Source organism: Littorina saxatilis, linkage group LG14 (assembly GCF_037325665.1).
Source record: "Littorina saxatilis isolate snail1 linkage group LG14, US_GU_Lsax_2.0, whole genome shotgun sequence".
Classification (NCBI taxonomy): Eukaryota; Metazoa; Mollusca; class Gastropoda; order Littorinimorpha; family Littorinidae; genus Littorina; species Littorina saxatilis.
In genome coordinates this window covers 35582439-35595114 of record NC_090258.1, presented here as the reverse complement: position 1 = coordinate 35595114, position 12676 = coordinate 35582439, and the positions used below count along the sequence as shown (strand labels likewise).

The 12676-nt window shown below is 39.4% G+C and overlaps 1 protein-coding gene across 4 annotated transcripts in view; it reads right to left on the bottom strand.

The window, feature by feature from the left end:
* The window catches only part of LOC138947654 (pyruvate dehydrogenase (acetyl-transferring) kinase, mitochondrial-like), a 50228-nt gene extending 37771 nt beyond the window's left edge, over positions 1-12457 (bottom strand). Inside the window, exon 1 of one of the 4 annotated variants that reach the window (XM_070319177.1) lies at positions 12128-12457. In XM_070319177.1, the coding sequence (XP_070175278.1) occupies positions 12128-12236 (109 nt within the window). In that variant the 5' untranslated portion in view covers positions 12237-12457. Of the gene's footprint in view, positions 1-9813; positions 10851-12127 lie in introns of those variants that run through there. The other 3 variants (XM_070319179.1, XM_070319178.1, XM_070319180.1) reach the window with 3 other exon arrangements.
* Between the last annotated feature and the right edge of the window lie 219 nt (positions 12458-12676).

Here is a 12676-nt window from a genome sequence, read left to right as displayed (position 1 = left end):
GTTGAAGCGCACGGCACTGAATTTTGCCACCACTAAAGCCTGCCAACAAACATAAAAGCTGAACACGTTTGGCGTTTCAACGGCATCGTGTGCTACATTAGGGCCAAGAAGAACATGGAAAAACACGGCTAGCAATAGCATAATTCCGGAAAATTACAGCGCCAATGACAGTGTCGCCGCTGAAACCTCCACAATCACGAAAAGTAAAGTTTCGTGACTTGAAGATGTACGTGTCCACAGTGTACGTGTCGGTACAACAGGACATTCGCACAGACGGTCTTTTAATAAGGTTAACTATTCATGGCTGACCCTGTTTAGTACTAGTTGGTTAGAATTTGACAGCAAAGAGACCATCTATATAGGTAAATTTGTCGAATATGTCAAGAAAAAGCTTTGTCAGGAAATCATGCAATTTGGGTGCCAATCAAAGTAAGAGTGTTGAAGTTTTTGGTTGCTTTTTAGTTTGTTTGTTTCTTTTTACATTTAGTCAAGTTTTGACATAATGTTTTAACATAGAGGGGGAATCGAGACGAGGGTCGTGGTGTATATGTGTGTGTGTGTCTGTCTGTCTGTGCGTGTGTAGAGCGATTCAGACTAAACTACTGGACCGATCTTTATGACATTTTACATGAGTTCCTGGGAATGATATCCCCGGACGTTTTTTTCATTTTTACTGAGGCGGCACTGTCACACCCTCATTTTTCAATCAAATTGATTGAAATTTTGGCCAAGCAATCTTCGACGAAGGCCGGACTTCGGTATTGCATTTCAGCTTGGTGGCTTAAAAATTAATTAATGACTTTGGTCATTAAAAATCTGAAAATTGTTAAAAAAAAATTTTATTAAACGATCCAAATTTACGTTCATCTTATTCTTCATCATTTCCTGATTCCAAAAACATATAAATATGTTATATTTGGATTAAAAACAAGCTCTGAAAATTAAAAATATAAAAATTATGATCAAAATTAAATTTTTGAAATCAATTTAAAAACACTTTCATCTTATTCCTTGTCGGTTCCTGATTCCAAAAACATATAGATATGATATGTTTGGATTAAAAACACGCTCAGAAAGTTCAAACGAAGAGAGGTACAGAAAAGCGTGCTATCCTTCTGAGCGCAACTACTACCCCGCTCTTCTTGTCAATTTCACTGCCTTTGCCATGAGCGGTGGACTGACGATGCTACGAGTATACGGTCTTGCTGAAAAATTGCATTGCGTTCACGGTTCAGTTTCATTCTGTGAGTTCGACAGCTTGACTAAATGTTGTATTTTTGCCTTTCGCGACTTGTTTGTGTGTGTCCTGTTTGAAACAAAAGTAATAAAACAATATACGCACACAATGTTGGTGCATATATATTGATATGTGTGTGTGATCATGATTTTGTGTTTTGCACAAAATTATAATGTCCTATTAAAATGTCTAAAAGCAGTCAAATGTCCTATTGATGCCGAAGAGCTCAGGACATTTGTCCTATAGGTATGAATTTGTGGCAACATCCCTGCTACCCTCTTTCTCTGACTTATAATCAGTGACTGGTCAAGGAAGAAGCACATTTTTAGAAACCAACCGGTTGGCATGTTCACCTACACCACATCAGCTCAATGACTGAATACCAAAATACAGTGGAACCTCTCATTACGGCCCTTCCTAACAAGAAAAGCAAATGCTTACAGGACTCACCTTCGCACGTCCCATTACAGACAGACTTCCTCCCCTTTAAGAACAGAAAAGCTCATATTCATAATCTTTGTAAGTTTACCCCCATTTAAAGACTTCTTTTTTTAATACCTGATTTTTCCTGGGTTTTGTGTGTCTTAAAAAGAAGGAATCCGCTACATATGAACCCTCACACCCCCCAAAAAAACAAACAAAAAAACCCCATAATAATTACATGCATTAATTTTTTTTAAATTAAATGCTGTTCCAGCTTCATAAAATAATGTTCAAGAGTACGCTCACACCCGACTGATTGACACAAACTTGATCTTACTGTGACCCGTATCAATCAATTTATTTATTCAACCCTAAGAATATTCCACATAAATTTACAAACTTCCAACACCCCCCATTTACAAACTTGCACCAACATTTTCACGAGAACAAGCCAAATGTTAGCCATGTCTGCTGATTGTCAACACCTCCAATTGTGTGAAACTTGGAGGCTTTTGCTCCCAAAATAATGAAAAATCTCAACATGAAGTTTTTCAAAACATGATGAGGGTCAATCAAACTCAGGTCAAGTCAGAAAATTTTCAAACCCTAGATGTGTGCAAAGTTTCAAAGCTCTAGCTTCAAAAACATCCCAGATAATGTCAATGTTAAGTTTTTTGTCCACGGCAGGCAGTTCACCAGAACTCACCCATTACCCAGGCGAGTGAAAAAAACAGAAGACTCCCCCCCCCCCCCCCTTTTGCACAGCATGTTGTAAAGTTTACTTCAAGGTGTGGCTTTACATTACAGGGGGGCCCTTTCTAGAAATAACTGTCGGATTTTAAGGGTTGTTGAAGAGTTGCTTTTCTTTGCCTTTGGAAATACTGAGGCAAACAAACCCATGCGACACTGTAGGCCAATCACTGGCAAGCGGTGTGTCTCCACGAGGAACGGTAGGCTCATATGCATACGTTCAAATTAAAAGTGAGCATTATATTAATGTATGTATGTATGTATGGGGAGATTTATATATAGCGCTTGACGTTCTCTAAGCGCTTTTACTTTACATATTAATTTCTGCCGTGTGAGATGGAATTTTTTACACAATATATCACGCATTCACATCGGCCAGCAAACCTCAAGCCTATTAGGGCGAGCATTCACCTTTCACGGCCTTATATTCCAAGTCACACGGGTATTTGGTGGACATTTTTATCTATGCTTATACAATTTTGCCAGGAAAGACCCTTTTGTCAATCGTGGGATCTTTAACGTGCACACCCACGGTTTTTCGTCTCATCCGAAAGACTAGCACTTGAACCCACCACCTAGGTTAGGAAAGGGGGGAGAAAATTGCTAACGCCCTGACCCAGGGTCGAACTCGCAACCTCTCGCTTCCGAGGCAAGTGCGTTTACCACTCGGCCAATAGAGGTACCATGTGTGCAATGCCCACCTGCTCACTTTGAAATATATATGTGGGCGTCTTCAATCTTGGCACGGAGAGTGTGACATTTTGTAATTTAAAGTTGGATTGTCACAAAAATTGGCATAGTAGTCCGTTGTTCTTAATTAAACTGAAACACATACTTTTCAAGAGAAAAAAGCAATATTTTTGGCAGTTAAAAGTCCGTTAAATCTAATTTTTGTGAAATTTGGTTAGTAGGTCTGTTGTTTCTAACTGAATATCATAACATACTTTTCAAGACAAAAACCAAAGTTTTGGCAGTTTGAAAAACCGTTAAACCCCATTTTTTCACCGATCTTAGTGAAATTTTGTAGGTAGATCTGTTGTCCCTAACTAAATTTCAATTCAAACTTTTGATGAAGAAAAGTAAACTTTTGTCCGTTAAAAATAGTTAAGGTTTCATATCGATATTTTTCTTTGATTTTGACGATGTTTGTTTGATAGGACCACAAACCCTGACTGAATTTAGATATACACCTTTTAAGAAGAAAAACAAACTTTTGTCAGTTAAAACCCGTTATATCTCATTTCTGCACCGATTGTGGTCATCAGACGTTGAGGTTAAGCAGACTGATATTTATAGCCTACTCCAACAGGATCAAGCCTGGTACAGGTTCACAGGCCAAATACCTGAGTGTACCGGCTGAATAACAGTGTACGGGCCGAACAGAAATATGTACGGATGACGTCACGACGAAATTACGTATTGTAATGACGTTCAGCGTTCCATTTCGTCATTTTGAAGAATAAATTGCATTGAATTTGCTTGTCAAAACCAGTAGCCATTTGGTGTGTACATCTATTTTGAGTTTTGAACAAAATTCAAACAAGCCTTGCAGCATTTCGATTATATATTTTTTTTATTGATTTTACTGAATTTTAAATCGATTTTGTCATTCAAAATTCACTGTTTGGAGAGTAACATGCTTGTGGTGTGTTCTCAGGAGTGTTTTTTCCAAAGTCAAATGTCTCTTGAATCTTTGGGGTATGGCAACATAATGATTTCATAAGAGACATCCATAGTGTGATTCGACTTGCTATTCACAGCACAAAGAAGCCAGTGAAAATGTGAGTTCTTGAGACCATTTGTTATTGAATATGTTAGTGTATGTGCTTTGCTGGCCTTAGATGATTCTACTCTCATATTTTCTTGAAAAATGGATGTACGCGACCGACTTTTTACCGTGCCTGTTTAGACGAAATGCCTTGTCATTTATCAACTTTGCTTAGCATCATTTAACTTTCATCCTTTGTGGTATTTTCAACACCTGTATCGCATTTGAAAACTGTGTAATTTTAAAAAACGAGCACTTCAAAGTTGCGTGTTGACCGATGTCACACATTTCGTCGCCATTTTGACTCGCTCATCGGATTACAAAAATATATTATAAATTCACAAGAACAGATTTTTGTAATATTGAGCGTTCATTTTATTAGTAAAATGCCTCAGAAGGCAAATGAATAACATTTGGTTCTGTCATATTTGCAGCAATGTGTCCAAACACATCCCCAAAGTTGTACACCTATCAATTTTTGGTCTGTGCTCAGTATCAGAGACGCCCACATATATATATATATATATAATATATTATCAATGTCAAAGTTCTGAAGAATCAAGTGAAATTCCATCACTTAATTTACGTCAAATATATATATTATATCTGATCTGGGTCATTCTCAGAAATGGTGGTACAGTGAGAGTGAGTAGGGGTGACACATTTGAAATCATGAAAAAGTAAATTAAAATTATTTCTACCACGACTTTTTTCATCTGAATCTATTCCTGAGACATTAAAGCATTGTTGTATGTCAATAACAAGAAGGGCAAAGCCCATACGACTCACATGCTTGACCTTGACCTTTACATGACCTTGACCTGCAGGGTCAAGGTCAAATAACTAAACCTAGCAATGACATCATACACTAAGAACTGCTTTACACATTTTTCCTACCAAAATACATGTGACCTTGACCCAAGGTCAAGGTCATCCAAGGTCATGCAACACAAAGCTGTTAATTCAAGACATAGGAAGTACAATGGTGCTTATTGGCTCTTTCTACCATGAGATATGGTCACTTTTAGTGGTTCACTACCTTATTTTGGTCACATTTCATAAGGGTCAAAGTGACCTTGACCTTGATCATATGGTCGAGGTCACTTCAAAATATGTATACAATCCAACTTTGAAGAGCTCCTGTGACCTTGACCTTGAAGCAAGGTAAACCAAACTGGTATCAAAAGATGGGGCTTACTTTGCCCTATATATATCATACATGTATATAGGTGAGGTATTGAATCTCAAAAACTTCAGAGAAAATGGGAAAAATGTGAAAAATAGCTGTTTTTTTAGACAACATTTATGGCCCCTGCGACCTTGACCTTGAAGCAAGGTCAAGATGCTATGTATGTTTTTTGGGGCCTTGTCATCATACACCATCTTGCTAAATTTGGTACTGATAGACTGAATAGTGTCCAAGAAATATCCAACGTTAAAGTTTTCCGGACGGACGGACGGACGGACGACTCGGGTGAGTACATAGACTCACTTTTGCTTCGCATGTGAGTCAAAAATGGTTTCTATACGTTGGTGTTGTTTTTGTGTGCTTTTCAATGGCGAAGTTCGGCCGTTTCCGGATCGCCGAAGCGTTACACGACTTTCGTGATCAACAATATGTTCAGTCTCATGGCTAAATGCAAACATGCAAACACCAACAATTACTGCAATCGACAGTCAGGACTTCAGTATTGGACGTAGCAACACATCTTTGCAAAAACTCACGCTGAATTTGAAGTTACGGGCTTCGAACAAAGAATTATGAATGTCGTAACGCATCGTATCCAGACTCGACGCGCGAACATCGGACAGCAATGTGCTCCATGACTTTGCCACATCACGGCTATTTTTAGCTCTTTGGCACACAGGAAGTACGAACAAGAAAATAGTCCTTTGAATCACAGCCAAATATTCACAGAAAACACCAGAATCATATCATTAGCTGAAACTCATGGCGTCGTTTCCTGACCTACGTTACGACTGAAGATGGTTTTTACTTAATTGTCGAGCCTGCAAAGCTTTGTCACAAACTTACACACCGCGGATGGCGACAATGTAGTGTCGGAAGGATATCGAGTGCAAACAGTCTCTCAAAGCGCGAAGTTTAGCGGAACAAAGCAGCCAAGAAGTTTTCGTATCCTCTGATCGTCGATGTTCGACATTCATCAAGTACTTAAAATGGGTAATCTGAACGCAACAGGAACTTTCAACAAATACAGCAAACTCTGACGAATTGTGTTTTGTGTAGTTATTTTGGGTCAGACGGGTTTTGCCGGCAGGAAAGGCCAAACAGTGCAGATTCATGTCTGTCGCACAGGAACCGAAAGTGGTTCAAGCATTTCGTTTCTGTGTTGCGACATTCACCTTAGTTTTGTTCCAAATGTCATTTTTTTACCAATATTAGTTGAAGTCCTTACCTTTCATAACTAGAATGTGTTGGGTAGAACACAAAAATACTGCAGAACTGATAAACAAGAAGAGCAAACGCTCGATCGAGTCACTTTCGCAGTTCTGAATATTATATGAGGCATCAGATGGACAGGAAGAAATTGCTATTCACAACACAATGAGTCACGTTCACATAAAATTTGAGCCCGGTCACTTTTATAGTTTCCGAGAAAAGCCCAACGTTAAGTTGTGTGTTGCCGAACAGAAAAGGCTAGTTATCTCCCTTGTTTTTCTGATAACGTTCGTAAAAGGCTACAGATGTAAATACTTTGATGTAAAGAATAATCCTACAAAGTTTCAATCACATCCGATGAACTTTGTCAAAGATATAAAATGTCTAATTTTTCCTTTGACGCTGACCTGTGACCTTGAAAAAGGTCAAAGGTCAACGAAACCATCGTTAAAGTGTAGAGGTCATTGGAGGTCACGACTAAACAAAATATGAGCCCGATCGCTTTGATAGTTTCCGAGAAAAGTCCAACGTTAAGGTGGTGTCTACGGACGGCCGGCCGGACGGCCGGCCGGCTGGACGGCCGGCCGGACAGACTAACACTGACCGATTACATAGAGTCACTTTTTCTCAAGTGACTCAAAAATGGACAAAGGATTGAAGGCTTAGGTGGTTTAAAGTTGGAATTTGGTTTCCATGTTACAACATTCATCACGTAAATAACAATTTAAAACGTCTCTTATTCAGCAACCAATTACTCTTTTTGTCTAATTTTTGCATTATTATGTATAGCAAACAATAGACTTCATAGTAAAAACAATTATTTTGTATTTCTTGACACTTTATTTTTTACTTTGTATGTAACACTTTGTACCACCATTTCTGAGAATGACCCATCTACAAGTTTGTATCTCCCTTCATTGGCTCTGTCGACGCCCGTTTTTAACCGCTTGCCTCCCTTCATATAATGACATCCATTTTCTTAACATGTCTGTTATCAATATCATTGCTAACAGTCAGCAGATTAAAAATAACTCATAGTGTGTTAATGTGACTGATATTATCTATTGTGTTAATATTAAAGCCCCAGTCTGCCTCAAATGGTTTACAGAACGATTTAAAACTTCTCACGAAGAAAGCAGTTCTAAGTCTAACTCTAACCTTATGGAACACAATTTGCAATAGCATTTAACAGCATTAAACAGACCTGTTTACCCTAAACCTGAGGCAAGAGTACTTTTTCAAAAAGTTGAGTGTATTTTTCAAAAAGTTGGTGTACTTTGCAAGCAAAGCCATATGGGCTAGGGAAAACGTACGCGTGGGTGCAAACGTGTTTGTGTAAGAATAGCATGTCTTGTGAACATCTTCAGAATTTAACTCCTTCCGATACAACAGGGATATAACAATTTTATTTACCTGTCAGTTTATGGCATTATAACCAGTGTCTTCCAAGCAGATTGATAATGAAAAGATGAAGTTCGTGAAATAACATCTGCGGTTGACAGTGGCAAGTTCATTTTTACAATCATCTCAGAAAACATTGCTTCAGCACGGACTACAGCCTTTTCTTCTGGCAGGATTTGCTTTGCGGGAATGAACTTCATAATTCCTTGGCAGCTTTCAGCGGATTTCTTTGCAGCAACCTTGTCCATGTGAGTTTTGGAACTGCAGTGTCGTTCGATGTCATATTTCCCAGCATGGGCAACGGAGAAATCTGATTTACAATACTTGCAGTGTGCATGACTTTTTCCCATAGTAGACTCCACAATTCCTGGCTCTTTCTTATATTTCTCCAAGAAAATCTGGTGCTTCTGCTGTTTAGACTTGGTACAGTCATCCGAAACTGGCACATTTTACCGCTTCATTTTCCCACGATTGTCCAGACGATCGCACGTGCCAACAACTGAACAAGGTTTCCACAGCTGAAGACTCGCTGTCATGGTTATCTCCCTTCGACCGAAACCGGTATCAGTTGTACCATCCCGTAATCAGCACACCAACACCGGAAAACGTATTCTAGACTTTTTCTTATGCGTATTTTGTGCGTGTGTCGCGTATTTGCGTACTGATAATAATTTGGTGTACAAAATACGCCCAAATCGTACTGGTAAACAGGTCTGATTAAATGACACAGTTCGCTTGAATGGCTATTTAGCTTGCGTAAACCACACACCAGATTTCGTGGTTTATTTTACCCCTGAGCCATCGTGGACCCGTGTCACACACTTTCCTTTTTTCACAATGTCGTCGTCAGTTTGTGATATCAATGCAACTCGCTGTATCTGCAATAGCGCATTATTGTGTACAGTACCTCTAAATCTAAAATGCAACAAACGACTGTTGGCGGCGGTTGGCTTCAAAGAAGCAAGCGATAAGCAGAAAATTTGTCTGCTTTGGGAAACACGACCTTACAACACCTGCTTCCGGGCTACCTTTTTTCAAACTTTTAAAACTTCGAGTTGTAGTGATCTTGTCTTGATGAAAAAAGAGATCTTTTATGATTTAAGAATGTTTGTGTTACAAGCTGTCAATTTATTATTTAGGTTTTAAAAGTTAGTTCTAGCGCCAAAACAAGGCGTCCGATTGTGGTACTAGACAATCCGGCTGGCCACGTAAATATAAATTCTTTGAAAAATGCTTGCTCTTTAAGGAGGCGGCACCTAGGATGTTCTCAAGCGGTGAGTGTTTAAACGAAAGGGTGTTTGTACTGTGTGTAAAAGCCTGACAGTGTCTGTGACCAGAAACTGATGGTTTACGTGAAGCTGAGTGTGCCTTTTATGTAACTGATATCAGCTCTTGTGTTAATGTGACTGTGATATCATCGGTAGACTGAATTTTAATTTTGAGTTGTTTCTAGTGCATGTCATGACAAATGATATATATATACTTCTCTATTCAATAGACCCTATCGGTATTCCAAGCTCTCGTAAGCTCACGCAAACTTCAGAGCACAGCAAAGCATGTGGTACATGTACAGCTATTCCGCGCAAGCTGCAAAAGCCAAGGTTCGAAGTTCTCGCGACGTTCAAAGCATAAAAAAGAGCGTGTCTCGCGGATATCTCGCGAAAGCTGCTCAGATGCAGAAAAGGTCTATTAAATTGAAACAGCAATATCTGAGCACAAACCCACATGATAATCACATCACAAATATCCCCAATTATGCTATGTTTAAAACAGTCTGCCTAGAGCCATTTCACAGTCTTATTAGTAAAAAAATACCTTGTGTTGACAACTTACCAAATTCTGTAAATCTTTTCAGGGACAGAGGAGATGGATTATATCCCGCGTACAACTCGTATTGGGCCTTGAAGGATCGACACAGTCGCACAAAGATTCTCATTTTGCTCAAGTAATCTATGTAGTTCGGATCAACAATTACAGTACTAGTAACTGTCACAAAATTAAGTCAACTGCATGGGCAAAAAAACTATTGAATAATTAAAAGCTATAAATACTTGTTTTGTTTTTTTAAGTTTCACTTACAACAAGTGCAATGATGTAGTGTGCATGTGATGGAACTGTGTATGCTGCCAACCAGGTGAAGTTTTCTTCTTTGAATGAATCAGATGTAGGGAACAAAATGTTTCTAAAAAAGATTTTGCCTTGGTTATCTACACTGACAGTGACACACTATAAAACGTGCGACTGTCTGTTGGTGCATAGGGAAGAAAACCAGGGCTGAGCTGCTTTTCATTTGACCGTGTATTTTTGTGTAATTATTCAGTTTGATTCAGCCGATTGTCTGTAGAGTCAACATGAGAATGAACTGCATGCTGAGCACCAGACAATGACTGGTTCAATCACAATTTCATCTGCAACTAGGCTCAACTAAATCTGAAACCATCACAGTTCCATCGGCGGGTTCCAGAAAGTTAACGGGTGTACAATTATTGATCTCCGATGCTGGAATCCACCCTACCGAAAGAAAATGCTAAACGAACCACAAAATAGCTGTTTAAAACTTCAAAGGAAAAGCCCCACGATTCTTCTGCAGTGTCCCAACGGGCATGTTTTTGTGCAAGCTTAGCGGAGTCATACTGGCACCGGGAACCGTGCGTCAGCGCACGTACGCTAACACAGCTTGGATCCGTTGTTAATATTGCCACCACGTCATAGATTTGAAGTCAGAACGACCACAGTTCATAAGACAACGCTGTGTTGCGTTGAATAACACACATTATGTTGTACTTTGCCCTTCTGGACAAAACCCTGGCTGGAACACACCAGCTGATACTGGAAATCGGTCATCATGACCGACAACTCAAAGGTCGTTTCTTCATACCGCTTACGCGCAGGACCGCAACTACGAACGGGTCCGACTAAACTACGCGCCAGCACGCACCAGCACGCGCTACCTTGAACCACAGCACTTATATACTTTATTTTTATATTTCTAGTTAGTTCATCGTCCATTCTTACATAATACAAAATTTCAAACTTCAATGATGAAAATTACGGAAGTTATGACGAGTTTAAGGAGAGCTTATGCACAACTCTCAAGTCCGACGATATCCGCCATTGACTAAACAGCGCGCTACCACTTTGGAGTGGACGCTACCTTGATCCATAGCACTTACATACTTTATTTTTATATTTCTTGTTGGATCATCGTCCATTCTTACATAATACAAAATTTCACAAATAAAGTATGTAAGTGCTATGGATCAAGGTAGCGTCCACTCCAAAGTGGTAGCGCGCTGTTTAGTCAATGGCGGATATCGTCGGACTTGAGAGTTGTGCATAAGCTCTCCTTAAACTCGTCATAACTTCCGTAATTTTCATCATTGAAGTTTGAAATTTTGTATTATGTAAGAATGGACGATGAACTAACTAGAAATATAAAAATAAAGTATATAAGTGCTATGGTTCAAGGTAGCGCGTGCTGGCGCGTAGTTTAGTCGGGCCGATACGAACATCGCTTTAGACGAATCTCGCCTCAGGCGAACCACACAACGCAAGTTGCACCGGGGTTTTCAATGCTGATTAAAACAATATTAGAGAAGACGCTGGCCTGTTCTACAAACCTTATTTGCTTCCCAAAGTTTATCATATTCAACTTTCAAGTTCAGATTATGAGGTTTCTTTTCGGGTTGCCTCAAAGAACTAAACAACCTAACATTTACTCTTTCTGAAATGCCACATTCTCAGTTGTTAGGGGTTTATCTGGTTTAAAGAAAAGAGTTATTTATCAGATGTCCCAATAACATTGCAAAACCAACGCATAATGTTGACCACTGAAGTCGATACTGAAAACATAGCAAACCCCCTGAAGAAATTGTTGACATAACCAGAAAGAGCTCAAGCTTTTTTTCCCATTGAAACTAATAAGCAGGAAGGGTGGATGGGGAATGAGATGTTGCGAAAGGTTGTTTCCTGTCTGATCACAGGCGGACTGATACTAATGTAAGTAAATCGTGTCACACTGACCAACACGGCGCGTGCGGAGCCCTAATAGTTGCAGAGCATAAACCGCGTATTTAGCGATGAACGATCGAACGAAAATAAACGGGTGTACATTACACGAAGAAAATAAAGAAATGTCCATATTTACCAACTCCAAAGTCGACGAATTGTTGGATGGAGAGAGCGAGAGGGGTGTACTGAGAATAATGATCCACAAGTTGGGCCGTCCGCTGTAGTAAACGACAGGTAATCCTCATCTTGATGGTTTCAACTGTTTTAAAGAGGAGATGTGAAACTAGGAATAATTATAATATCACAACGCGCCTGCACTGATTTCAGGACGTTATTCCAGTTTTGCGTGTTTTCTTGCCGACATGTACATTCGCAAGTTTATAGCTTCCTCTTCGATGAATGTACATGTACCGGTTTCGTGAGCAGTTCAATCTTCGTTAGCTCGCAGGTCGACTGTGGAAAATTCCGGATTTTACTCGCCTTGGGAAAATATAACGACCTTGCCCTTGAGTCCTCATTTGCATTGGGGAATCCACTGAGGTAAGCCCTCTCCTCGTTATATATATACATGCTTACATTGTCCCAAATTATACGTTCGGCCTCTGTTTTTTATGAATGGAAATTACATTTCAATATTTTTCGTTAACCACTTAAGTGCAAGAATTGTACGAAGTACTCAGGTAAA